This window comes from Podarcis melisellensis (genome assembly GCF_964234715.1).
Source record: "Podarcis melisellensis genome assembly, chromosome: 4".
Taxonomy (NCBI): Eukaryota; Metazoa; Chordata; class Lepidosauria; order Squamata; family Lacertidae; genus Podarcis; species Podarcis melisellensis.
In genome coordinates this window covers 32281742-32307127 of record NC_138531.1, presented here as the reverse complement: position 1 = coordinate 32307127, position 25386 = coordinate 32281742, and the positions used below count along the sequence as shown (strand labels likewise).

General features: G+C 44.5%; 1 protein-coding gene across 2 annotated transcripts in view; it reads left to right on the top strand.

The window, feature by feature from the left end:
* The first annotated feature begins 1004 nt into the window (after positions 1-1004).
* The window catches only part of ATP10A (ATPase phospholipid transporting 10A (putative)), a 146868-nt gene continuing 122486 nt past the window's right edge, over positions 1005-25386 (top strand). The window contains exons 1-2 of one of the 2 annotated variants that reach the window (XM_081907523.1): positions 22447-22762; positions 23042-23481. In XM_081907523.1, the coding sequence (XP_081763649.1) occupies positions 23045-23481 (437 nt within the window). In that variant the 5' untranslated portion in view covers positions 22447-22762; positions 23042-23044. Of the gene's footprint in view, positions 1074-22446; positions 22763-23041; positions 23482-25386 lie in introns of those variants that run through there. The other variant, XM_081907524.1, reaches the window with a different exon arrangement.

The following is a 25386-nucleotide window of genomic DNA, read 5'->3' as shown; positions in this document are numbered from 1 at the left end:
GGGACCCCTGACCATTAGGTCCAGTCGTGGCCAACTCTGGGGTTGCAGTTCTCATCCCGCTTTATTGGCCGAGGAAGCCGGCGTACAGCTTCCAAGTCATGTGGCCAGCATGACTAAGACGCTTTTGGTGAACCAGAGGAGCGGACGGAAACGCTGTTTACCTTCCCGCCAGAGCGGTACCTATTTATCTACTTGCACTTTGACGTGCTTTCAAACTGCTAGGTTGGCAGGAGCAGGGACCGAGCAACGGGAGCTCACCCCATCGTGGGGATTCGAACTGCCAACCTTCTGATCGGCAAGCCCTAGGCTCTGTGGTTTAGCCCAGAGCGCCACCCGTGTCCCATCTTCCCCATAGCTTACATCTAACAAAGAAGTGTCTTTTTCAAGTTCCAGAGTCATACTGGTACTCGGAAGCTTACTGCCTCCAAGCGGTATATAAATTGTTGAAAGAAATAAAATTCCAGTTTCTCTGAATATACAGTCTGTCTTGGTAAAGGAGAAAATGGAATTCCCTGAAACTTCCGGTTGCTAGATGTTCCAAACAGCCAGTACCTTGGAGTTATGATTTGTGTTGTTCTGAGCATTCAAAGCAAGCTGCATTCTAACTGCCTCAGAATTCCAAGGGGCAGTTGCTGCAGTGACCAGTGCAGATGAGCTCCAGTCTTCTCAGGTCTTCTCTGAGATCAGACACATGCAGAAAGACCTGGAAAAAGCCCCTGCGTACCAGAGTCCGGTTGAAGAACCAATATCATGTAGGTACATATATTCAGCGCTCCTCAATGGTCCTCCAACATCACAGTGTTCCTGGCACATGTGATTGCAGATGCAGTAGACTTTCCCATTCCTACATCTCAAGGTGGGAAATGTAGAATTTGCCCTAGAATGATGGCATTGTTATGGCTGCACAACACTCACTATTTGCTCAGAGTTAAGGGGATGTCCATAAGACATTGTACCTGAGTATCTAACTGTTGTCTTTTGTCTTTGTTTTTCTCCAGCATGCAAAAGCACCACCCCAGGCAGATTATGGCTCCCTTCCTGTACAGTTGGTGTGCAGGGCGTCTTGCTTCCAAGTAGGTGCCTTTGTCTTTGCTCTTATTGGCTGCGTTATGTGCATCTGCTCCACAGCCGGTGTCCAGTGGAGAATGGAGAATGGGGCATGTTGACAACATCATGGGCGGGAGCAGACCTGGCCTTGCAGGGATTGGGCTCTGGGTTGCTTGTTCTGATCATAGAGTTAGCTGATGATGAGTCCCTTCCCTCTGAAATAGTTATTGCTCAGGACCTCATGCCATTAGCCTCCATTGTGAATGCGGTGACCATGTTTTGTATGGCCTTTCCATTATATAACGTTTCCAAGCCTGGAAAACATGGAGATTTACTTTTTTTCCATTGGAGTCATTCTGGACTTAGCTGCAGGAACATTTGTGCTCATTTTTGTTTCCTGGAATATGTATTCCATCCTAGCGAAGGAAGGAATGAAGCTCCCTGACGTTTTGGGATTGCCTCTCGTTCCAAAAGAGCAATGTGTTGGAGCTGCTATTTATGTGGGGTTCCTTGCTGCAGGTTCACAGCTCTTAAGTGGAATGCTTGTTCTTGGTGAAAAGTATTTCTGGAGATTCAGGGAAAGAGTCACTTCCAAGGAAGAAATTGTTACTGATCCTGAAATTGTGGAAAGTGAGAGCCCAGCTCCTGAGGCTAAGTGTAGGAAGGATGCCTCTACTATGAAACGTAAGTGTGAAGATCAACCCGCTACTTGGGGGAGATATAGAAGGCATATGAAAATAGAATCTATGCCAAACTCATCAGGGATGTGGCTAGGAATGGCTCCAATCCTGGAACTGGCATGTGGCACTGTATAGATTTATTATCAAATTTGTTGGTTTTATCCATGGGTTGGCAAACTAAGGACCATGGGCTGGATCAGGCCCAATTGCCTTCTAAATCCGGCCTGCAGACGGTCCGGGAATCGCAGTGTGGATTGTCAGCACGTGGACTGCCAGCGCACGCATTCTTTCCCTCTCCCTCACACGGTGCCGCCTACTCCTCCTCCCTCCCTCCTTCCGGCTTCTCCCCGCCCTGCCTAGAGGAGGAAGGGGGCTGGGCTTTGTTGGTGACAGCCCCTTTCCAGAGCCCTTTCGTGCACCGCTCGTCGTCCCTCCGCTGCCGCCGCCACCAGCCCCTGCCATTTGCAAGACACAGGAGCCACAGTTGGCTGAGAACCCCTCTCAAGCTGCCACCATTTAAAGCAGCCCCTCTCCGGAGCCCTTTCGCGTGCCGCTCATCATCCCTCGTTCATCCCCCCCCCACAAAAAAAATAGTCTGCCCCCCCCCCAAGTTCTGAGGGACAGTGGACCAGCCCGCTGCTTAAAAATTTTGAGGACCCTGGTTTTATTTCAACTTGTGCATATTCTGTTTGAATTTTTGTTTTACACCGAATGCTGTTACATCCCACCCTGGGATGATTGCAACATAGGATAAACTATAAATAGGGGAAATAAATGAAAAGTACCAAATTATTATATCTAGATATTGATTTCATGCTATATCATTTTTAGCAGTAAAAAGAATGCTATCTCATTGCACACTTCTGCGGGACTGCTTATTTTGCTACAAGCTATATGTCTATTGTGCTTTACATTTCAAATTTTCTGCATTTCAGGAACTCTTTGTGCATTGTCTTGTGTATGCCATGGAACAAGTGCAAATCGCAAAAGGTTCTAGGGCATGCTTGTGTGTGTGTGTGTGTGTGTGTGTGTGTGCAGTCAATTTCACAGAGAATACTGGCAAAGCCTTTGAGGGCCTCTGGTGCTACTCCCAGCCTTGAACAGCATGTTCAATAATAAGGGACACTCCATTTCAGAGGTCCAGAGTGACCTCAGCCTCTTCTACCTTTTGAGGCCCTCAAAATGAAAATGATGCCACACAAAAACAAAATAGGGCACACACAAAAGGAGTGATATATAATTTTATATGACGAAATATCAGTGAACACACACACAAAAAAACCCCCAAGTCTTTTACCAAATCACATCTCTCGTTTGCTCAAATTTGCAACTCTCGGGTCTTCTTTTGAGAAAGCATCATCTAGTACAGGCATAGGGAAACTCCAGCCCTCCAGACGTTTGGGACTACAATTCCCATCATCCCTAGCTAACAGGACCAGCGGTCAGGGTTGATGAGAACTGTAGTCCCAAATATCTGGAGGACCGGAGTTTGTCTATGCCTGATCTAGTATTTTGAAGGTCTCCTATCTACTACTTATAAGATCTTGCACCAGTCTGAATCTGAAAGTTAAGTGGAGAAAATGTTAACTTAGTGTATGTAGCTGAAATAAAGGGATTGCAACTACAATGTGTGATTAGCACAATTAAGCTGAGATTCTTTGCCAACCATCTCTTATGGATGTTTTGTTTTTGTAATATTATTTTTTTTAATGTGTATACTGCCTTGTGATATTTTATATGAAAGTGTGGTTTATCTTAATTGGTTGATTTAAATGGGAAAGCTAATTTCTAGAAAATGCTCTATTTGGGGAACTTTATGCCTATTCGGGTACAGTGCCTTTATTTAAATAGTTAGGATACATGTTGGAAATGAACTGCTCTGGAGCAGATTTCAAACCATGTTGGTGGGAATGTGTTCAAATGAAACCACATTGGATTCAGATGAATAGCATAATAGAATAGCAAAATCTTGGGCGATGGAATATATCTGTTGTATCATCTGTTTTTCTGCTTGGGTATGTAAAAATACAGCTCCAACTAATGTTTACATTCAGCTAGGAAATGTACTAATTAGTGTCGCTGTCACATTTAGCCTTGCCAAACTAGGAGGAGTATAGCATCACCTTCAGGGGAAACAGAGTGAGTTAAAACACGTCTGAGCAAAACGTTTTACATAAGAGAGGAAAGAGGAATTTGTCCCCGCAGTCTTTTTTCTGGTAAAGTTTTGAGCCATATTTTCCTTGGGGAAAGCAAACAACCTCTCTTCTTGAATGCAGTGGGACATATGAAGCAATATTTTTCACGAACAGCGCTGTGCCGTGTTAGAAAGCTTCATCCTAAAGAAATGCTTTTGTCTCCTCCAGAGGGTTGTTTAGACTGTAAACATCTTCATGCCATTAGTGACAGTGATGGAAAATGAAGATGCCCGTGTCAAAATGTGCTGGGAGTTGTATCCAATTATATATATATATATATATATATGCTTTCGTAGATTTTCACGGGTACAGGAATGCAGGTTTTGGTGTCCTCGGGTGTCTTCCCGTGTAAAAGTTGGGGTGTCTAGGCGACGTTTCGACGAGGTCTCACTCGTCATCTTCAGGCTGGTGCTTTCGGCTTCTTGTTACTGGAACAGAGCAGGATCTCAGTGTTTGAGTTCCTATAAATACTGTTGAGGGGGTGTGGTGTATAGCCTCCAATGTTCTGGGCAGAGAGGAAGTTCCCAGGCTAGTGTGCCTTTTCTTCTTTTGTTCCTTAATTACTTGAGGGATATCTTGAGTGATTTCTTGAGTGATATCCTGAGTACCACTTAGGTGGGTCATTAGGTGTGGATTAGTTGCTAAAGTCTTTGTGTCTTGACCTCTTGAACTTTGTGAAGAGTTTTTCTGAGAAGATGGCTGTACTGCACTTAGTTGTGCTCTGGCTTGGCTTCGTGTATAGGGGCGAGCTGTGGTTTTGTGGCCTGTGTCAGCCAGATCTGTGTAGGGATTGCAGGGGGGTGCAGCATCCGGAGGTGCCACCATGGTTTGGCTACTGGATGGTGTCTGTAATTTATCTGTGGAGAGGGTCTGGGTTTGGGTCTGGTGTGGTTGATTGGTGGTGGCGTTCTGTGTGCCTCTGGATCTGGTGTCAGTTTTTGTGGGGAGGGCTAATTTCCAGATGTCTGGCAAGCGGGATGTGTCGTCACGCTTGTCAAGTTCTGCATAGTCCATTAATTTCATTCTCCATTCTTCCATCATTGGTAATTCTCCTTGTTTCCATTTTTGGGCCAATAATATTCTTGCTGCTGTTACTGCATATATAAAAAAAGCTTACATTCCTTTTTATTTATATCACTTCCCACAATGCCTAAGAGAAATGCTTCTGGTTTCTTTATAAATGTATATTTCAACATTTTTTAAAATTCATTGTATACCATCTCCCAGAAGCATTTCACCTTTTTACACTCCCACCACATGTGATCATTTTTTTGCTAACTTCACTGGTGTAATGTGCCATCTATACATCATTTTCATCACATTCTCTGAGTTGTATCCAATTCTTGGGTGTGGAAGATTCAGTGGGAAAGTAGTGCATGCTCCAACAGAGACAGCTAAAGAAGTTGAAAAAGAGTGTTCCAGGAAACACTGCGCAATCTTTCCCTAGAAGCCTCTTCATGCCCATACGGCCTTCTCTGCAATCTTCATGTTTGAGGAAAGATTATGGCCAAGGTCTTATAGATAGCCTTGCTTCCACCTTCTATTCCCACCCCTTGAGCTCATTCCACAGAATTCCACTGAAATGTTTTTTGCAATGCTCTTGATTTTTTCTCTGGAAATCCTTGTATGGCAGATTTGCTGGTTTTCTGCTTATTGGTCCACAATTATCCAGTTACCATGCATGCAGCATGGATTGACGAGACATGAGTGAAAATCCAGATACTGAGATGTCTTCTCCGACTTTCTAAATAAGAGGAAGGGCTGCAGATGGGGGGAAGATACATAGACCAGCAGTGTAAAGTGTGGGAATGTTGTAGATAGTAGGAGAGGATATATCGATTAAATATTATCCTTCCTCACTCACGCTAGTGAGCTAGTAGCAGAGCACATTCCCTTGCACGTTGCTGGAAGCTAGTTGATGGATTCCTTAGAACCATTTGAGTTACGCAATCCAGCCTGGCTTTTCCAGATTGGATTGTTCCTGGAAAATCCCCTTTAGTTCCCTCTTAGAAACAATAATGACGCAGCAGTCTTCTTTTAAAAGTAATGATAAGGTTTACTTCCACTCAGCTCACAGTATGATCCTGAAGGCAGGCTTCATCTTGTAGTTACAGTTACAGAGAAAAGTGTGGGCTCATCCTCTTGTGAGGGATGAGCCCGTGTGCTGCTGGCTGAGAGACAGCACACAGCAAAAGGCATCAACAGAGGCAAGAGAGAGATGGCTGCGTGACTACCCCCTTTATAGGGTCTGCCAGGGTCACACCCATCTACCTGGTCACACGCAGGGGGAGGATGCTCCAGACCAGGTGTGACAGGAAGTCCTCCTGGCTGGGGCAACATCCCCCTATGTGTCCACTCTGGGCAAACAGGAAATGTTGTATTTGACTGCTTCTTTGATGTTACATCGCACATAAAGAAGGCTTCAATTTCAACTCTTGACATGTCTTGTCTAAAAGAATATTAGGGAACAGGGTTCAGTGGTGACTGGGGCCTATTGAAACTGGTGGGGCGGAAAGCAGAGAATCCAACAGAGCCAATGACAGGCAGAGCCAGCTAATGCTAATTTTGACCTCACTTTCCAGGCCCCCCCCCCCAACTGAGAAGTAGGGAGGAGGAAGCTGAGAGCCAGAGCTATCCCTGACTGGATGTAAGAACACTGCTATACCAATGGGCAGGTTGTGCCGGTCAAATACAGTCTGGGCTTTTTCTTCAGCCAAAACTCACCAGAACTCAGTTTCGGCACCCCTCAGGTGGGTGCCATTGCCATTATAAGAGAACAAAGGAAGTGTTCATGGTGAGTTCCAGCACCTCTTTTTCTAGGAGAATAGCACTAAATACAGTAACTTATGTGGGGGTTACATTCCAGGGATCATGCCTAAAGCCAACATTGCAGATAGTCAAAGCCCGTTGGGTTCCATGGTGGGTGGGATTGCCAAAATCATCCCCCCCCAAAAAAAACCCTTTACGAACCTTTAAAAATGCTATTTTATTTATTTACTACACACATAAAGCTGAATGCGCACAACTTAAATGTGCGTAAGTTGCAGGCTTACTGTATATAAAACTGGCTGGGTATATACAGTGGTACCTCGGGTTACATACACTTCAGGTTACATACGCTTCAGGTTACAGACTCTGCTAACCCAGAAATAGTGCTTCAGGTTAAAAACTTTGCTTCAGGATGAGAACAGAAATCGTGCTCCGGCGGCGCAGCAGCAGCAGGAGGCCCTATTAGCTAAAGTGGTGCTTCAGGTTAAGAACAGTTTCAGGTTAAGTACAGACCTCCGGAACGAATTAAGTACTTAACCCGAGGTACCACTGTAATATATTGGGGGAGTGGTGAGTGGGGCATGATGTTTTTTAAGTAGCTGCAGCCATATAATGCATTTATCCCTGACCTCAACTTTCAAAACATACAAGGAGTCATGAAAAAGTTTAAGAGACTCTTCTTGTAGCTCATACATCTGCTCCAGAAATTGATAAACAATAGCAATTTAATACAGTGCTTGGGAAAGGTGTTAATATGCAGTTAAGAAGTTTATTGCATGTTTATTTGGAAATCCCCAGGGTATTCCAGGAAAGTGTAAACCGGATTGCAGCCTTGAATAACTGGCAAATTTAAACTTACAAGGAAAAGGAGACAAGCCATTCCTTTGCAATGTTAACTCATCTCCCATGAGCCCACATTTCTGTAGACATGTAAAAACAGCAGCAGGAGGTATAAGTTTCCCACACTTCCTGTCTATCCCCTCTACACAAGTTCAAACACCTAAAGCTTTTATAAATTGGGTCTTTGTAGAGGCTCTGTTATATAACTTTGGTGTAGAAAATTAAGTGGAATTTCAAATTTGAAACAGCCCCTTAATGCTGTTACTTCCAATGGATTTGAAAAGCTAATTTACAGTGATAAATTTCTAGCCACTGCCTCGAGTGGCTCCAGGGAGCGTGGCTATAAATTAGCATGGTTAAGTGAGCAGGTCCTTTTGTTTTGAAACAAACAGTGCTGTGGTACATAAAGGATTTGGGGCAGATATGGTAATTGAGCTGTCTGTGAGGCCTCTGCAGATAAGTGGGAAAGGGAAAGATTGAGGATGCATCTGATAGCCCAAAGGTTTAAAGGAAATTAGATGTATATGAATTTGTTACTGTTTAAAAAACCACAAACCAATGCTAGATGAATAGTTTGCCTGAGCAGCTTTGTGCCAACTGTGGCAGACCTATGCACACTGCACACTGAACACAGGGACTTACTTCCGAGTAAGCATGCTTCATTACAACATTTAAACCCGCTTTAAACATACACTCAGGGACCTCAGGGCAACTCACTTACTGAGCATCCATTCTGACTGGTTTTCAAGGAGGTTAGACAACACTGACTGTTCACTGAACAGCCATTCTGGCTGGTTGCGGGGAAGTTAGATGACACTGAGTTAAGCAAGTTCCTTGTCGCTTTCCTTTTTGCCCAAAAGTCTGTATTGGGGTTTATTGCGCCAGACCTCCCAGTTGACTGCAATTGTGCAACATGCATTTGCTGCAATCTGATTGAATCACATGAGGAAATAGCAGCGATATAGAACAGTCTCTCTAATCTAACCTGAAAGAAGCTAGTGTATCCTATCTTCTGTTTCTCCAGAAGGGCTGAAACTGACGTGATGCAGAAAGAAAGATCTCACCCTCTTATCAGGGGTGCTGGTTTTGACTGGAGCAACAGCCATGAGGGAGGTGTGGGGTGGGGTTCGTTCTTTTCCCCATTGTAAAGTGCTCACCGCCAAATCTGCTATTAAACCTGCTATGGGAGAAAAGGGTAACTTTATATCCCTCCCCCAGGTTGGTCTAAGAGCAACTGGGGGAATTCAGATCAGGGGGAAAGGGTTACACATCACCTCCCTCAGCACCATGACTCTCCTAAAAATCAAACCCTCCCACATCTCATTTGAAGTATAGAGCGGAAAAACCGGAAGATCTTATCACAGCTCTCTCTCTCTCTCTCTCTCTCTCTCTCTCTCTCTCTCTCTCTCTCTCTCTCGCATCAAAATCTGTTTTGGCTCTGAGTCATATTTTGGAGGGGAAATCCAGAGGATTTAAACCATTACTTCCCCCCATTCACTAACTAACGGCATTAAGTGTTTTTCTTTGCAGTAGTTGGTTACACACAGATCTTTGAGGACTGTCAGTAGCAGTTAATCTTATTCTGGGGGAGTCCTTTTATCACCTCATATTGTGCTTTGCTTTTAATTATTTTGTTTTTTGTTTGTAGTATTGTATTATTTCATAACCTCCAACATTTATCTGATGAAAATAGGGACACCTTATATAATAATAATAATAATAATAATAATAATAATAATAATAATAATATACCCCAACCATCTGACTGGGTTTGCCGTAGCCACCCTGGGTGGCTTCCAACATATATAAAAACATAATAAAACATTAAAGAAACTTCCTATACAGGGCTGCCTTCCAAGGTGTTCTGAACGTTGCATAGTCACTTATCTCCTTGGCTCAGTGGGGCCACATAACTCCATACCCTCCCTCATTTCTCCAATAAAAATAGGGACGTCCTAAGGGAAAGCGGGATATTCCGGGATCAAATCAGAAACAAGGACGGCCTCTGTAAATCCAGGAATGCCCCTGGAAAAGAGGCAAATATAGCGGATAGTAAGTTTTCACTGTCATAAACTCTGACCTTGATCGTTCCAAGCATGGAGATTCACTGACACTGCAATGTAAATGCATTTGCTAAGTCTATACCCTTCCCTTGTCCCATATGTGCCGTTCTGTAATACTCATTATCCAAGGCAAAACTGAGAGGCTATTAAAAAGTTGTCTTGAGAGGCTATTAAATGCCAAGGTTCTGGTATAAACAAGAAAATCTTTGGATTTCATACCATACTCAGGCCATGCAATATATCATCATAATCCTCATAACCACCTTTCAAGAAGGGGGGGGTGAACATTTAGGGAGCAACCTGTGTCCTCTAATGAACAATGAACAGTCAAGACTTCTCAACAAAGATGTGAATTTGGGCATTTCATGGATTGACTTAAGGTTGCAATTCAATGCACGCTTCTCTGGGAGTAAGCCCCCAATTGAATGCTGTAGGACTTACAGTATTTCTGAGTAAACATCTCAACTGTGGTGTTGACGTTCTGATTTAATGGGAACCTAGAGTCGGAGAACGGAAAATTGTACAAGTGACACAGTCATTTGAACCCAAGGTGTGCTCAAGAAAGCTGGCATTGCTGGGCATTCTGCATATATATATATATATATATATATATATATATATATATATATGCTTTCGTAGATTTTCACGGGTACAGGAATGCAGGTTTTGGTGTCCTCGGGTGTCTTCCCGTGTAAAAGTTGGGGTGTCTAGGCGACGTTTCGACGAGGTCTCACTCGTCATCTTCAGGCTGGTGCTTTCGGCTTCTTGTTACTGGAACAGAGCAGGATCTCAGTGTTTGAGTTCCTATAAATACTGTTGAGGGGGTGTGGTGTATAGCCTCCAATGTTCTGGGCAGAGAGGAAGTTCCCAGGCTAGTGTGCCTTTTCTTCTTTTGTTCCTTAATTACTTGAGGGATATCTTGAGTGATTTCTTGAGTGATATCCTGAGTACCACTTAGGTGGGTCATTAGGTGTGGATTAGTTGCTAAAGTCTTTGTGTCTTGACCTCTTGAACTTTGTGAAGAGTTTTTCTGAGAAGATGGCTGTACTGCACTTAGTTGTGCTCTGGCTTGGCTTCGTGTATAGGGGCGAGCTGTGGTTTTGTGGCCTGTGTCAGCCAGATCTGTGTAGGGATTGCAGGGGGGTGCAGCATCCGGAGGTGCCACCATGGTTTGGCTACTGGATGGTGTCTGTAATTTATCTGTGGAGAGGGTCTGGGTTTGGGTCTGGTGTGGTTGATTGGTGATGGCGTTCTGTGTGCCTCTGGATCTGGTGTCAGTTTTTGTGGGGAGGGCTAATTTCCAGATGTCTGGCAAGCGGGATGTGTCGTCACGCTTGTTCATGTTGTGAGGGTGTTTCTCTATCTCGATGGCTTCCATGATTATTCTCTTGTGGTGATGTTCCATGTTAAAGAGCAATTTGGAATCTGCAAAATTAATTTCGTGTCCTGTTTCTTTCATGTGTTGGAAAAGAGAGGAAGTTTTTTCTTCTTTTTTGACGGCATTCTTGTGTTCTGCGATACGTGCATTTATTCGTCTGTTTGTTTGTCCAATGTACGTGGCTGGGCAGACTTTGCAGGGTATTTCATAGACCCCTTGGTTTTCCAACTGGATTTTATCCTTGGGGTTTCTGAGGATATTGGCTATTTTTTGGTTGGTGCAAAAGGCTGTTTTGATATTGTGTTTATGGAGGATTTTGCTAATTTTATCTGTAGTGCCCTTGATATAAGGAAGGAGGGCCATGCCATTGTTTTCTTCTGTGTCTTGGTTTTTGGGGGGTGTTTCTTTTTGGATTAGCTTCGTAACCCTGTTTTGCTGGTATCCATTGGCAATTAACACATTTGAGAGATTCTGTAACTCAGTTGTCAAGTGGTCTTTGTCAGCCAGGCGTTTGGTTCTGGAGATGAGAGTCTTGGCTACGGAGTTTATTTGTGCAGGGTGGTGGTGTGATTGTGCATGTAAGTAGCGGTTGGTGTGTGTTTTTTTCCGGTAGATAGTGTGTCCTAGGGAGCCATCAGGTTTTTTGTAGATTAGGACGTCAAGGAAGGGAAGTTGGTTGTTGGCTTCTATTTCCATAGTGAATTGTATTTTGGGGTGTAGGCTGTTGAGATGTGTGAGGAAGCTATCCAGTTTTTCCTTCCCGTGTGGCCAAATTACAAAGGTGTCGTCAACATATCTGAGCCAAAGTTTGGGTTTGTGTTCTGACTTGTCTAAAGCATTGGTTTCAAAGTTTTTCCAACTTTTACACGGGAAGACACCCGAGGACACCAAAACCTGCATTCCTGTACCCGTGAAAATCTACGAAAGCAAATATCTCACCTCTACGGGGAGGAAACCTTCCAGCTGACAAGAACCTACGAGAAACTAGAAGTCCGAAGAGCCACCATCTTATGTGATCTCTTGTTCCTACGCAACTGCCGAGACAACAACTTAATTCCCACATGCTTCCAACTTAAATTCCATTCTAAAACCCCAGCTACCGAAAGGATCCTGAAACGAACTGAACTATCCCTAATCAGAAACGAACTACACAAGAAAAGATACCTACTAAACCAAACCAACAAAGATCTGCTCACTCTTCACCTCAAACTCTGTAACAAAATCCACCCTGCACTCTGGGACAAATGCAAACAACTAGCCGTCTGGAGAGCTGAAACGGAGACCTCACATAAGACAGACACACACACCAACAAACTCCACAAACTAGAGAAACGCCAGAAGCCCAGCCACCCTCCACAACAACCCATGAAACAAACAGTACATAACATATCAGACAGGATCCTCACCACAACTGAAACCAAAGTACTCTCCAAAGGTTTCAACTTTGCAGTCGCCCCGAGACGCATCCCCACGGAAAACATCATATGCGGAGTCGAAGCTAGCCTAACCAAAATCAACCCAGATGAAGCCAATAAAATCAGACTTGAAGTCACCAACATCCTCTGCTCCAGCAAACCACCCAGAAGCAATTTACACAAAGAAGAACAGAAAGCACTCACCAACCTGAGGAAAGACAACAACATAATCATTCTCCCAGCAGACAAAGGTAATGCCACTGTTGTGATGAACACATCGGACTACCAAGCAAAACTATCAAATCTACTCCAAGATCCTACCTACCAACCTATAAAAACAGATCCCACCACCTATCTGGAAAAAACCACCAAATCCAAAATAAAAGCCTCTCCTATCAGTGAAGAAATCCAGCTAAGAATCATCCCCAGAGAAAAATCATCCAGATGCCCCAAACTCTACGGCCTCCCCAAGATACACAAAGAAGGAACACCACTCAGACCAATAGTCAGCTCCATAGGCTCACCTCTACAAAATCTCGCTAAATTTCTCGCCAAGCAACTTCAGCCCTATGCAGAATCCATCTCTTCACACGTTCCAAACTCCTTCCAGTTCATAGAAACAATAAAGAAGCAAAACCTACATCCTAATGACCTACTTGTGAGCTTCGATGTTGTATCTCTCTTCACACAAGTGCCCATTAATGAAGCCTTGACAGCCATTCAAAACAAATACAATCCCCCCGAATACATCTTGGACCTAACCAACCACTGCCTAACCAACACGTACTTCATCCACAATGGACAAAGATACAAACAGATAGAAGGAGCACCTATGGGATCACCCCTCTCACCGGTCATCGCAAACCTGTACATGGAACACTTTGAAACCAATGCTTTAGACAAGTCAGAACACAAACCCAAACTTTGGCTCAGATATGTTGACGACACCTTTGTAATTTGGCCACACGGGAAGGAAAAACTGGATAGCTTCCTCACACATCTCAACAGCCTACACCCCAAAATACAATTCACTATGGAAATAGAAGCCAACAACCAACTTCCCTTCCTTGACGTCCTAATCTACAAAAAACCTGATGGCTCCCTAGGACACACTATCTACCGGAAAAAAACACACACCAACCGCTACTTACATGCACAATCACACCACCACCCTGCACAAATAAACTCCGTAGCCAAGACTCTCATCTCCAGAACCAAACGCCTGGCTGACAAAGACCACTTGACAACTGAGTTACAGAATCTCTCAAATGTGTTAATTGCCAATGGATACCAGCAAAACAGGGTTACGAAGCTAATCCAAAAAGAAACACCCCCCAAAAACCAAGACACAGAAGAAAACAATGGCATGGCCCTCCTTCCTTATATCAAGGGCACTACAGATAAAATTAGCAAAATCCTCCATAAACACAATATCAAAACAGCCTTTTGCACCAACCAAAAAATAGCCAATATCCTCAGAAACCCCAAGGATAAAATCCAGTTGGAAAACCAAGGGGTCTATGAAATACCCTGCAAAGTCTGCCCAGCCACGTACATTGGACAAACAAACAGACGAATAAATGCACGTATCGCAGAACACAAGAATGCCGTCAAAAAAGAAGAAAAAACTTCCTCTCTTTTCCAACACATGAAAGAAACAGGACACGAAATTAATTTTGCAGATTCCAAATTGCTCTTTAACATGGAACATCACCACAAGAGAATAATCATGGAAGCCATCGAGATAGAGAAACACCCTCACAACATGAACAAGCGTGACGACACATCCCGCTTGCCAGACATCTGGAAATTAGCCCTCCCCACAAAAACTGACACCAGATCCAGAGGCACACAGAACGCCATCACCAATCAACCACACCAGACCCAAACCCAGACCCTCTCCACAGATAAATTACAGACACCATCCAGTAGCCAAACCATGGTGGCACCTCCGGATGCTGCACCCCCCTGCAATCCCTACACAGATCTGGCTGACACAGGCCACAAAACCACAGCTCGCCCCTATACACGAAGCCAAGCCAGAGCACAACTAAGTGCAGTACAGCCATCTTCTCAGAAAAACTCTTCACAAAGTTCAAGAGGTCAAGACACAAAGACTTTAGCAACTAATCCACACCTAATGACCCACCTAAGTGGTACTCAGGATATCACTCAAGAAATCACTCAAGATATTCCTCAAGTAATTAAGGAACAAAAGAAGAAAAGGCACACTAGCCTGGGAACTTCCTCTCTGCCCAGAACATTGGAGGCTATACACCACACCCCCTCAACAGTATTTATAGGAACTCAAACACTGAGATCCTGCTCTGTTCCAGTAACAAGAAGCCGAAAGCACCAGCCTGAAGATGACGAGTGAGACCTCGTCGAAACGTCGCCTAGACACCCCAACTTTTACACGGGAAGACACCCGAGGACACCAAAACCTGCATATATATATATATATATATATATACACACATATATATATATATATGAAAGGAAGAGGCGCAGGTTTGCTCAAGTGTGTTGCAGGAAGAAATGTTGTTTGTAATGAAGTGAGAGCAATAGTTTACTTGCTCGAATTAACAAATAAGAAAGTTTTGAGAATTTAAATTCTAGATTGAAATTGATTACATAATTGAGAAGGGGATTGTAACCAAAACACTGGGGCCTAATTTGAATAGTAGAGTGCCTGGTATCTGGTGGGCAATCTCATCCTTTATTTCCACCAAAGCACTCGTCAGGAGAGCTGTGAGATTCAGGTGAGGGTCAGATGCCTTGTTAATCCCAGCAGGTATATAACAGGAAGACCTGGCCTGCCCAGGTCACAAAAGGTTTACAAGGTTCAGTTATTGCAAAAGTTTTTCAGTGTTAATTTTTTGCATTTTTAAAAATCACCATGGTATTTAACAATAATATCTTATGTTCTTTAAAGGAGAAATTGTGAATTGCAGAATTTTAAATACCCGTCATCATCCTTGGCTTGGCTTCACTCAGTTTTGTTTATAAGACTCTTCCATTTTCTTCTAGTTGTGAGGGTGGGGGATGGGGAGGGGCCTCACAAGAGAGTAGCCTATGGCCTTTCTTCATCTAAATCCGGCCCTACTGTCCATGCTGGACTATTAAGGAACAATAGGCTATAATAGGACTGGTGAACAACCAGCCCACATATCAATCTATGGTGTTTAGTTCAATGACCTGTTTCTCTGTAATCTGTTTTTTTGAGGACTTTTGGGATAATAATGATTGCAATTAGACAAGCTCCTTGTTGTTGTTGTTTTATTGCATGTCATTATTTATCTTCATTTCAGCTGGCAAAAACCTACCCATGTCACCTTAGATTGTTCTCTTCTCAGATTTCGAATAATGAGGTTTTATATTACCCTTTCCCAATCTTATATGCAAAAACTGCCTGCCCACACACTTCCTGCATGCCCTTCGTCCTACGCATAAGATTTATTAATGCCTGTTAACAATGGAAGCTGTTAAGTGCAGGCTTTAAAACAACCATTTTAAGTTGGGTCAAAATACCCATGGCTTCTAGCAGAATGAATTTACTGTCTTCTGCATAAATGGAACACCCTCCCATCAGATGTCAAGGAAATAAACAACTAATTGACTTTTAGAAGACACCTGAAGGCAGCCCTGTTTAAGGAACTTTTTAATGTTTGATTTTTTTTATCGTGTTTTTAGTATTCTGTTGGAAGCAGTCCAGAGTGGCTGGGGAAACCCAGCCAGATGGGCTAGGTATTATTATTATTATTATTATTATTATTATTTCAGAGGGAAAGAGCCGAGAGTTTTTAAAGGGAGTTAACAGAAATTGAAGAGAGGCAGCTTTGGACAGGAGCTACTGCAATCAGAAGATCTTCTACAGTATCATGCATGAATTTAAATACCCGAATAGGGCCAGGAAAGAAGATAAGCACCCTGGAAAGACAGGGTCTTAATTGTGCATTAAATCCTATATTTGAGAAGTCAGCAAGGGAAAGGTATCCAGAGGGCGAAAAACCCATCACATTTAAGGTTATATATATATGGCCATTTTTCAGCTAGAACTCACCAGATCTCAGTTCTGGCACCTCTCAGGAGGGGGGCGGGGTGCAGTGCCACTACAGTCGTACCTTGGATCCCGAATGCCTTGAAAGTCTAATGTTTTGGCTCCCAAACGCTGCAAACCCGGAAGTGAGTGTTCTGGTTTGCAAATGATATTTGGAACCCGATTGTCTGATGCGCCTTCCACGCCTTCCAATTGGCTGCAAGAGCTTCCTGCAGCCAATCAGAAGCCACACCTTGGTTTCCGAACGTTTTGGAAGTCGAATGGATTCTGTTCAACTTCTGAGGTACTGTACAACTGTATAAGAGAACAAGCATTCATGGTGAGTTCCAGAACCTCTTTTTTCTAGAAAAATAGCAGTGTGTGTGTGTGTGTGTGTGTGTGTGTGTGTGTGTAGGGAGAAAGGGGAGTTCTTTTCTTTTTGTCACCACTGCAGAATCAAACCATCAACCAGAGAAACAACACACAAATATATTCGCTTGCATATGGCCGGGATAAATTAATGGACGTTGCATAAGGACCCAGATGCACCTCTTGGGAGTTCCTTTCATTCAGCTGGACCTTGAGAAGGGGGGGGGGAAAGCACAGCGAGTTAAAGACATATAGATGTTTTCAAGCAGCGAAACAAAGAAATCAATACGAGAGGGTCCTAAGGGCTTTGTTCCGGGTAAATTCTGAACATACTTGTTTTTTTGTCAAACCAGCATGCTAAGCACCGGGTGGCCTCTGGTATATTTGATGAAATGGTGCTGATTTGTCAGCAGATTGCCCAGTCCTTTTAAATACTGCCTTAGGAGCCTCCAAATGTGATCAGGATTGTAACACTAGGGGAGGGGGAATAAACCTTTTCCTCTGAGCCAGGTTGCCTGTCAGCCACCTCCCACTTACAGTTTGTCCCAGGAAGGAAAAGTACCCAATTTTTTCTCCATAGGGCAACCAGCACCTTGGCATTTAGATGGGAATAACTGTAGAGGGGTGTGGGGAATAGTCAAGCCCCTACTCCAGTGCTGTGGTTCTGATCCAGTTATAAAACACTAGCTGCTGTTTTCTTTTTTTTTAATTACTTTTCAGAAACAAAACGGAACACATAGCTTAGTTGGTAGAGCATGAGACTCTTGTAATCTCATGTTGTAGGTTCGAGTCCTGTTGGGCAAAAGATTCCTGCATTGGACTAGAGGACCCTCAGGGTCCCTTGCAACTCTACCATTCTCCGATTCTACCTTAAAACACCAAAGAGGTTTGATATAATTCTACGATTCTACAATTCTATATATAACAACTAAAAGGAAGATTATACCATTCAATTCCCGGAGGGGGGAGGGAGTGGCGAGGAAGCAAAACCAAGCCAGATCATTGTTGTTGTTTAGTCGTTTAGTCGTGTCCGACTCTTCGTGACCCCATGGACCAGAGCACGCCAGGCACTCCTGTCTTCCACTGCCTCCCACAGTTTGGTCAAACTTATGCTGGCAGCTTCGAGAACACCATCCAACCATCTCATCCTCTGTCGTCCCCTTCTCCTTGTGCCCTCCATCTTTCCCAACATCAGGGTCTTTTCCAGGGAGTCTTCTCTTCTCATGAGGTGGCCAAAGTATTGGAGCCTCAGCTTCACGATCTGTCCTTCCAGTGAGCACTCAGGGCTGATTTCCTTCAGAATGGATAGGTTTGATCTTCTTGCAGTCCATGGGACTCTCAAGAGTCTCCTCCAGCACCATAATTCAAAAGCATCAATTCTTCGGCGCTCAGCCTTCTTTATGGTCCAGCTCTCACTTCCATACATCACTACTGGGAAAACCATGGCTTTAACTATATGGAGCCAGATCACAGAATCTGTCAAAGAAGCATCTTTGCATAAAACTCCATGAGTGGTAGGTGGTCTATATCCATATTCCTTCACTGCAGGGTAAGAAATTAAACGACCAAAGGGCATAAAACTTGTCTCACTGTTTACCTTCTCTACATCTTTGTACGTGTCCAGTCATTTTTTCCATAAGACCCAAATTCCAGTGATCTGGAAGCGGTGAGATCTGTATTCAAGAGTTTGGCTGTTGTAATCTTAACGGCAGTTGTAAGGTGAATGATAAGTTATTTGTGACTAAGGGCCTGAGCTTCCAAGTTTAAAATGGAGAGAAGTACAGTGGTACCTCGGGTTTCAGACGCTTCAGGTTACAGACGCTTCAGTTTACAGACTCCGCTAACCCAGAAATAGTTCCTCGGGTTAAGAACGTTGCTTCAGGATGAGAACAGAAATCGTGCTCCGGGGGCGCGGCGGCAGCAGGAGGCCCCATTAGCTAAAGTGGTGCTTCAAGTTAAGAACAGTTTCAGGTTAAGAACAGACCTCCGGAACGAATTAAGTACTTAACCCGAGGTACCACTGTACAATTTTAGGGTCAGGCAATCATGCTTTAGTTTGTTCTCATGCCTGCTTCCTGAAAAACTATGAACACGAATTTATATATGGGTTTAAAAAGCACAACGGTTGGCGGTTCAAATCCCCGCAGTGGGGTGCGCTCCCGTCGTTTGGTCCCAGCGCCTGCCAACCTAGCAGTTCGAAAGCACCTCCGGGTGCAAGTAGATAAATAGGGACCGCTTACCAGTGGGAAGGTAAACGGCGTTCCGTGTGCTGCGCTGGCTCGCCAGATGCAGCTTGTCACGCTGGCCACATGACCCGGAAGTGTCTGCGGACAGCGCTGGCTCCCGGCCTATAGAGTGAGATGAACGCACAACCCTAGAGTCTGTCAAGACTGGCCCGTACGGGCAGGCGTACTTTTACCTTTACTTAAAAAGCACAACATGTGCATAGAAGAACCACAATTTCCGCAGTTTCTCCAACCATTGGCAAGACTGATCTGAGTAATTTTACTTAGCAAAAGAGAATGCATGTATAAGTGGTGTGGAGAACCTTTATTGAGTTTTTATGAATTCTTGTGGGTACAGATTTAAATGGGGCTTTGTCCCAAATTTGGCTCCATTTAACCTTGTCAAATTCCTCCCTGTTTTGGTGCCCTCATATATATCTAATTCAAAATATAAACAAATAATAAGCCGTAAAATAAATTTTATTTTTTTGAAATGAAACAAAACCTACAGTAAGATGGAAAATAGTGTGTATTTTTCTTTAGTTGTATAAATAATGTTTACTTTTTTGTTCAGCTGCACCATATGGGCCATGGTAAATGCAGCCATGGAAAATATCTGTGGTGCGTCCCCCTCCCCATTCCCTTGATTCCCTAAGCATGTGCTTATTTTGCTTAATGGTTAATCCAGCCCTGCAGTGCACAACACTCTGATCATCTCTTCCACCAGCCCATAATACTGACAAAGATAACTTGCTTGTGAGCAGAGGTACCCCCATGGAAAAGTTAAGAAAGATTCTTGCACATTTGCCACTTTTAAAAATTATTTTAAAGATTTGGGGCTATATTTTGGGGCATTGACAGCAGCATGCCAGGCAGAAATTCAACTGGTGTATCTTCCATGCATCACCTGGTGAATTTCAACCTGCTGTGCAGCTACTTCCAGTGTTCCTGCTTGTGGGCCAGAGAATGGTGCTGTGGATGCAGGAAGCCGCCAACTCCTTGCACCTTAAAGAATAACTTATTATATGATCTGACAGTTTGTGATTTGGCATAACTGGTCTCCAGGGTATTTTGTTTTGCGCACAATTCCAACCTTGTAGTGGACGAGTGATTTTTCTTTGCAAAGTGTTAGCTAACTAATCTCTTGGGCATCGTGGCTATACGTCACTTCACACGTTGTGGTTTAATTTCTGCTTACACGCAAAAGCGTTCGGCCAGATTTTTATTTTTAAGGAGCAGATCTAAGTTGAAAAGCCCAACTTCCCTTTTCTATGGGAATCTTTCTGCTCACAGGAAAACCAGCCCTGCAGATCACTTTTCAACCATCTTTGTTGTACAGTGGGATGAACTCCCTTGGGAGAAGTGGAGTTGGGAAGCTTTTAAGCAAAGATTGACTGGCTACATATCAGGGATGAGAATATTTACCGTATTTTATTTATTTCCTAAAATTTAGATATTGCTTGATTTACAAAGTAGTGGATCTCCTTCATCAGCTAGGGATGGGCTAGGTGACTTTGGCTGGCCCCTGAAGCTCTTATTTTTCTCGTTTCTCTCATCTTTCAGTATATATTATGTGAATCAGGTTGCCAGCAAGGTAGTTATCAAACTGACGCGGTATGAACATCACTTGCTTGCGGTAGAGAAGCTGTGGATTTGCTTGGGGTTGGCAAATCCTGCTCTAATAGCTCATTCACACGCGCAAACAAAAATCACTTTGCGTGCACACATCCCTGGGATTGAAGACCCCACTAAACTCCCTGGGACTCATTAGCAGGGGAGGCATATGCAGGATTGTGCCCATCTAAAACGATCTCCTCGCCTCTCCCAAGCAATTGATGTCAGGTTACCGCCTCTCTCCATATATATAAGCAACAATATATATAAGCAACCAAAAAGCAACAAAGAAAAAGTGTTAAAACAAAACAAACCCAAAAAAACAACCACCACCCCACGACTGTGCATAAGTGGAAGGAATGCGACGTGGCGAGTTCAAGGGTGGAGAGAGAGAGGCCGTCATGCCTGGAAATGCCATTTTAAACAGCTTTTAAAAAGGATCCCTTCCCCTCCATCCCGAGGGATCCCGGGGATAGTCCTGGGGCAACCCCTGCCTGCCGTGCAGTATGGGTGGGAGAAGAAACCTCTTTAACTGATTGAGACACAGAGGTAACAGTTGGAAGGAACCCCCAAGGGTCATCTAGCCCAACCCCTGGCAACACAGAAATAATATATCTGGATAGACACTCTCAATATATACTCTATACACACACACTTTCCTTCTGTCTCTAGACCAGGGGTCAGAAACCTTTTTCAGCCGTGGGCTGGTCCACTGTCCTTCAGACCATGTGGGGGGCCAGACTATATTTTTTTGGGGGGGGGGAGATGAACAAATTCCTATGCCCTACAAATATTCCACACACACATTCTCATAGCTGTCAACCTTCCCTTTTTTGCAGGAAATTCCCTTATTCCAGCTGCTATCCCAGATTGTTAGATATCCCGTCGACTGTCCCTGGGACAGGTGAGGCTGCTGATCCCTTATTTTCAAATCTGAAAGTTGACAGCTATGCATTCTACTCATGTAAAAACACCAGGCAGGCCCCACAAATAACCCAGAGATGCATTTTAAATAAAAGGACACATTCTACTCATGTAAAAACACGCCGATTCCTGGACCATCCGTGGGCCGGATTTAGGCGGCGATTGGGCCGCATCCAGCCCCCCAGCCTTAGTTTGCCTACCCCTGCTCTAGAAGCACCATCTCTCTATACTTTCCCTACCAGGGTTTCCCAAACTTGGGTCTCCAGCTGTTTTTGGGGGACTACTATTCCCATCATCCCTGACCACTGGTTCTGCTAGCTAGGGATGATGGGAGTTGTAGTCCAAACAAAGGAGGAAACCGAAAGTTGGGAAAGCCTTCACTACTCTCTCTCTCTCTCTCTCTCTGTGTGTGTGTGTGTGAGAGAGAGAGAGAGAGAGAGAGAGAGAGAGAGAGATCTAGGGTAGCCCCATTAAGCAGCCCAGTGGCGTAGCGTGGGTTGTCAGCACCCGGGGCAAGGCAAGTAATTTGCGCCCCCTAACCCGTGGATTTGCGCCCCCTAACCCTAACCCCCAGATGTTGCGCCCGGTGCGGTGGCCCCCCCTGCACCCCCACGCTACGCCACTGAAGCAGCCTTACGCGACAGCCCCATGGGATCGAACCGACGTAGGATCGGATCGCACGTGGTGCGCGGAGTTCCCAAGCGCACAGCCACGCTGCGCCCGCTTCAACTTCATATATTTACTTTTTCCGCCTCCGTGGGTTGTTGTTTTTTTTTTTGAGGGGGGTGAGTAGTAGGATTATCCCCTCGGCCTTGTCAGCCTCCTCCTCCTCCCGCCCCCCCCCCAATCTCTTTCCAGGAAGTTTTCCGGAACCTCCCCCGCGCGCCACGCGGTATGAGTGCAACTTTCTCTTCCCCTCCCCGCGCGCCCCGCCAGCCGCTTCCCTCCCGTAAGCAAGCGCCCCTGTTCTTTGCGGCGGAGCGGAAACGAAAGCTAGCCGTGGGCTGGTGAGAAACGACGTGCAAAGTAAGACAAGGACTACTTTGTGCGAGTCCTCCTCCTCCTCCTCCTCTTCCTGCAACTCCTCTTCGCCCGGGAGTCCCTGGCAAGGCAGCGGGGGGAAGTTTGAAGGAGAGGGAAAGTGGAAGAAGAAGAAGAAAAAAAGAGAGCATCTTCCTAGATTCGGAGGGGAGAGGCAGAAAGAGTGAGATCCTTATTCCAAACAAAAATTTCTAGATGGGAGGGTTCAAGGGTGCTGGAGGGAGGATCCTCACCTCTCTCTCAGCTTGGAGGGGAGGGGAGAAAGAAAATAAGGACATGAGTAAGTTTTCAAAAAGATGATCACATCTTGCAAAGGAGGGAGAGAGGGCTGGCTGCTTTCTCCATGTGGAAAGTGCGGGAAAAGTTCTAACTTTGCTTTTCTCTCTCTCTCTCTGTGTGTGTGTGTGTTGTGGGGTTTTTTGGGGGGGTGGGGGTGGATTAGACCATGACACAAGGCGGAGGTGGAAGGGAGTCTTCTCCAGAGCAGAAGGAGGAAAAAGAAAGGAAGAAGAGGAGAAGGAAGAAGAAGAAAGATGCAGGCAAGACACGGAGGGTATGTTCCAACTTGCTGGCACCTTGGCCCGAAGCGGAGAACCCCCCTCCTCCCCCAGCCGACAACAGGCTGAAGACCACCAAATACACGGCTCTGTCCTTCCTGCCCAAAAACCTCTTTGAGCAGTTCCATCGCCTGGCCAACGTTTACTTCGTCTTCATCGCCCTGCTCAACTTTGTGCCGGCTGTCAACGCCTTCCAGCCTGAGCTGGCCTTGGCCCCTGTCCTCTTCATCCTGGCGGTCACCGCAGTCAAGGACTTGTGGGAAGACTACAGCCGGTACCGCTCCGACCAAGAGATCAACCACATGGAGTGCCTGGTCTACTGCAGGTAACTGGAAAGGGTTTTTTTTTTTTTGTGGTGGGGGCAGACACTCTGCCTGTTCCTGATGGTGGCGGTAGTGGCATGTAGATGTGGAAAGGCCAGCCCCACATGTGGAGGTTTGTGGCTGCGCATGTGGGCCCCGCTGGCGGGGAAATTGCGCCAGGAGAAAACGGCATTCCGCCGCTACGGGAAATGGAGCTTTAGATATTGTTTTTGATAGTTGAAAAGGTTTCTCGTTCTGAACATACAGCTGCCCCAACTAACCATTCTCTGCAACGTGCAGGTGGCCTTACCCACTTCTGGCTTCCTATTTCCTTTGGCATAATAAAAAAAGTGATAAAATAAGAGATTTATTGCGATGACAGTGCTTTTCTCGCCTGGGTGTCTGGCGTCTGCTCAATTTCCTTTTCTTTGTGTTATTTTTTATTCTCGTTTCGTTCCCCTCTCCTGCACACGTGTGTTATGTGGACTGCCCAGTGTTTATGTGGACTGTCCCTGGATCAAGTGCCTTTTCTTCTTCGAGGTCTTAAAAGTTCTTAACCTAGCTCAAGGTTGTCATCTGAACTAGCCAGATGTTGAACTGAGAATCACATAGTCCATCATTTGAAAAATAAGACTTTAGAACCGTCTTGCTCCCAAATGGCAACTAGACATCCCATTTTGGCGACTGCAACTGTGGTCTAAGGAGCCTTTTGGTACCTAGCTTATATCTCTTGAGTTTCTAAAACTGGTTGCAGGACGGCTGCTTTGCAGTCAAAACACCCCAGCATTTCCAAGTGACACTGGAAGTGTCCCCCATCTGAAACCCTTAAAAAAATAAAAATTAATCATTTTTTCTGAAACCCTTGATAGCTCCTGTCAGTCAATAGAGACCATCCTGAGCTGGACAGACAGAGGTTCTGACTTGGTTTAAGGCAGGTTCCACTGTTCCAAAGTCTCACTGACTCCATGTGCAAGCAGAAAAACAGCACTAGATTGCACATTTCCCCAAATGTGTCCTTGACTGCCCTCCTACGTTAGATACCCTCAGCCAGTGACTTGCTTTTATGTGAAATACCTAATGCTCCTAAAATACTTTCCCTGCTAATTTTAGAAATGGGAAAAATCAATTTTCAATCCATCATGAACTCTTAATGTTATTTATGTACGATTTTCATAGCACTATTTGATTGACTTTAAATTACCTAACCAACTACCATATTATTAAATTGCTGGCGTGCGGGGTGCGGTATAGATCTGTTGTCAGTGCAGTCTCGTGCGAGATGAAATTAACTTTATTCCCGAATAGCAAATGCATTGTTTCGTTCATACATCTTGGAGATTACTTCTTTGCAGAAAATGGTTATATTTATAGCAGTACAGTAATTCTGCCCTAGTAATTTGAAACCTCATTACAGCAATATGCAGTTAAATCTTCGCTGACCAGACAGAAAAGGATAGAGATTCCTATTTTTCAATTATAGGGTGTACGGCTTAGGGAAATGTGAATTAGCGAAGTTTTGCTGCACTTGCCTCTCTCACTGCCAATTCAGATGTGGGTGTACGTCTCTTGATGCTGTTTTGTTTAATGACTTGTAGGCAAAAGTGTGGACAGAGAAGACTTCTTTGGAAAATGTTGGCCCGGTGCAGACATCACATTCCTGGGCCTAAGCAACCATGAGTTATTGAGTTATTGATGCACCATGTGTCTTTGCAGTCCCTTCGCCTCCTTTCCTTTTTGTGCTCTGCCAAATAGAAGACTTCTGAATTTGTTAAACTGTGGTTTGCTCTGGTGCCTGAATTAGGGAAACCGTGGTTTGTACTAGGGCTGGGCAATATCTGGTTTTCAGCATCACAATATATCACCAGCTAAATATCATGATATATCACAATATATGTCTGCAGCAGTGGAGGGCCTTAAAATATAAGGAA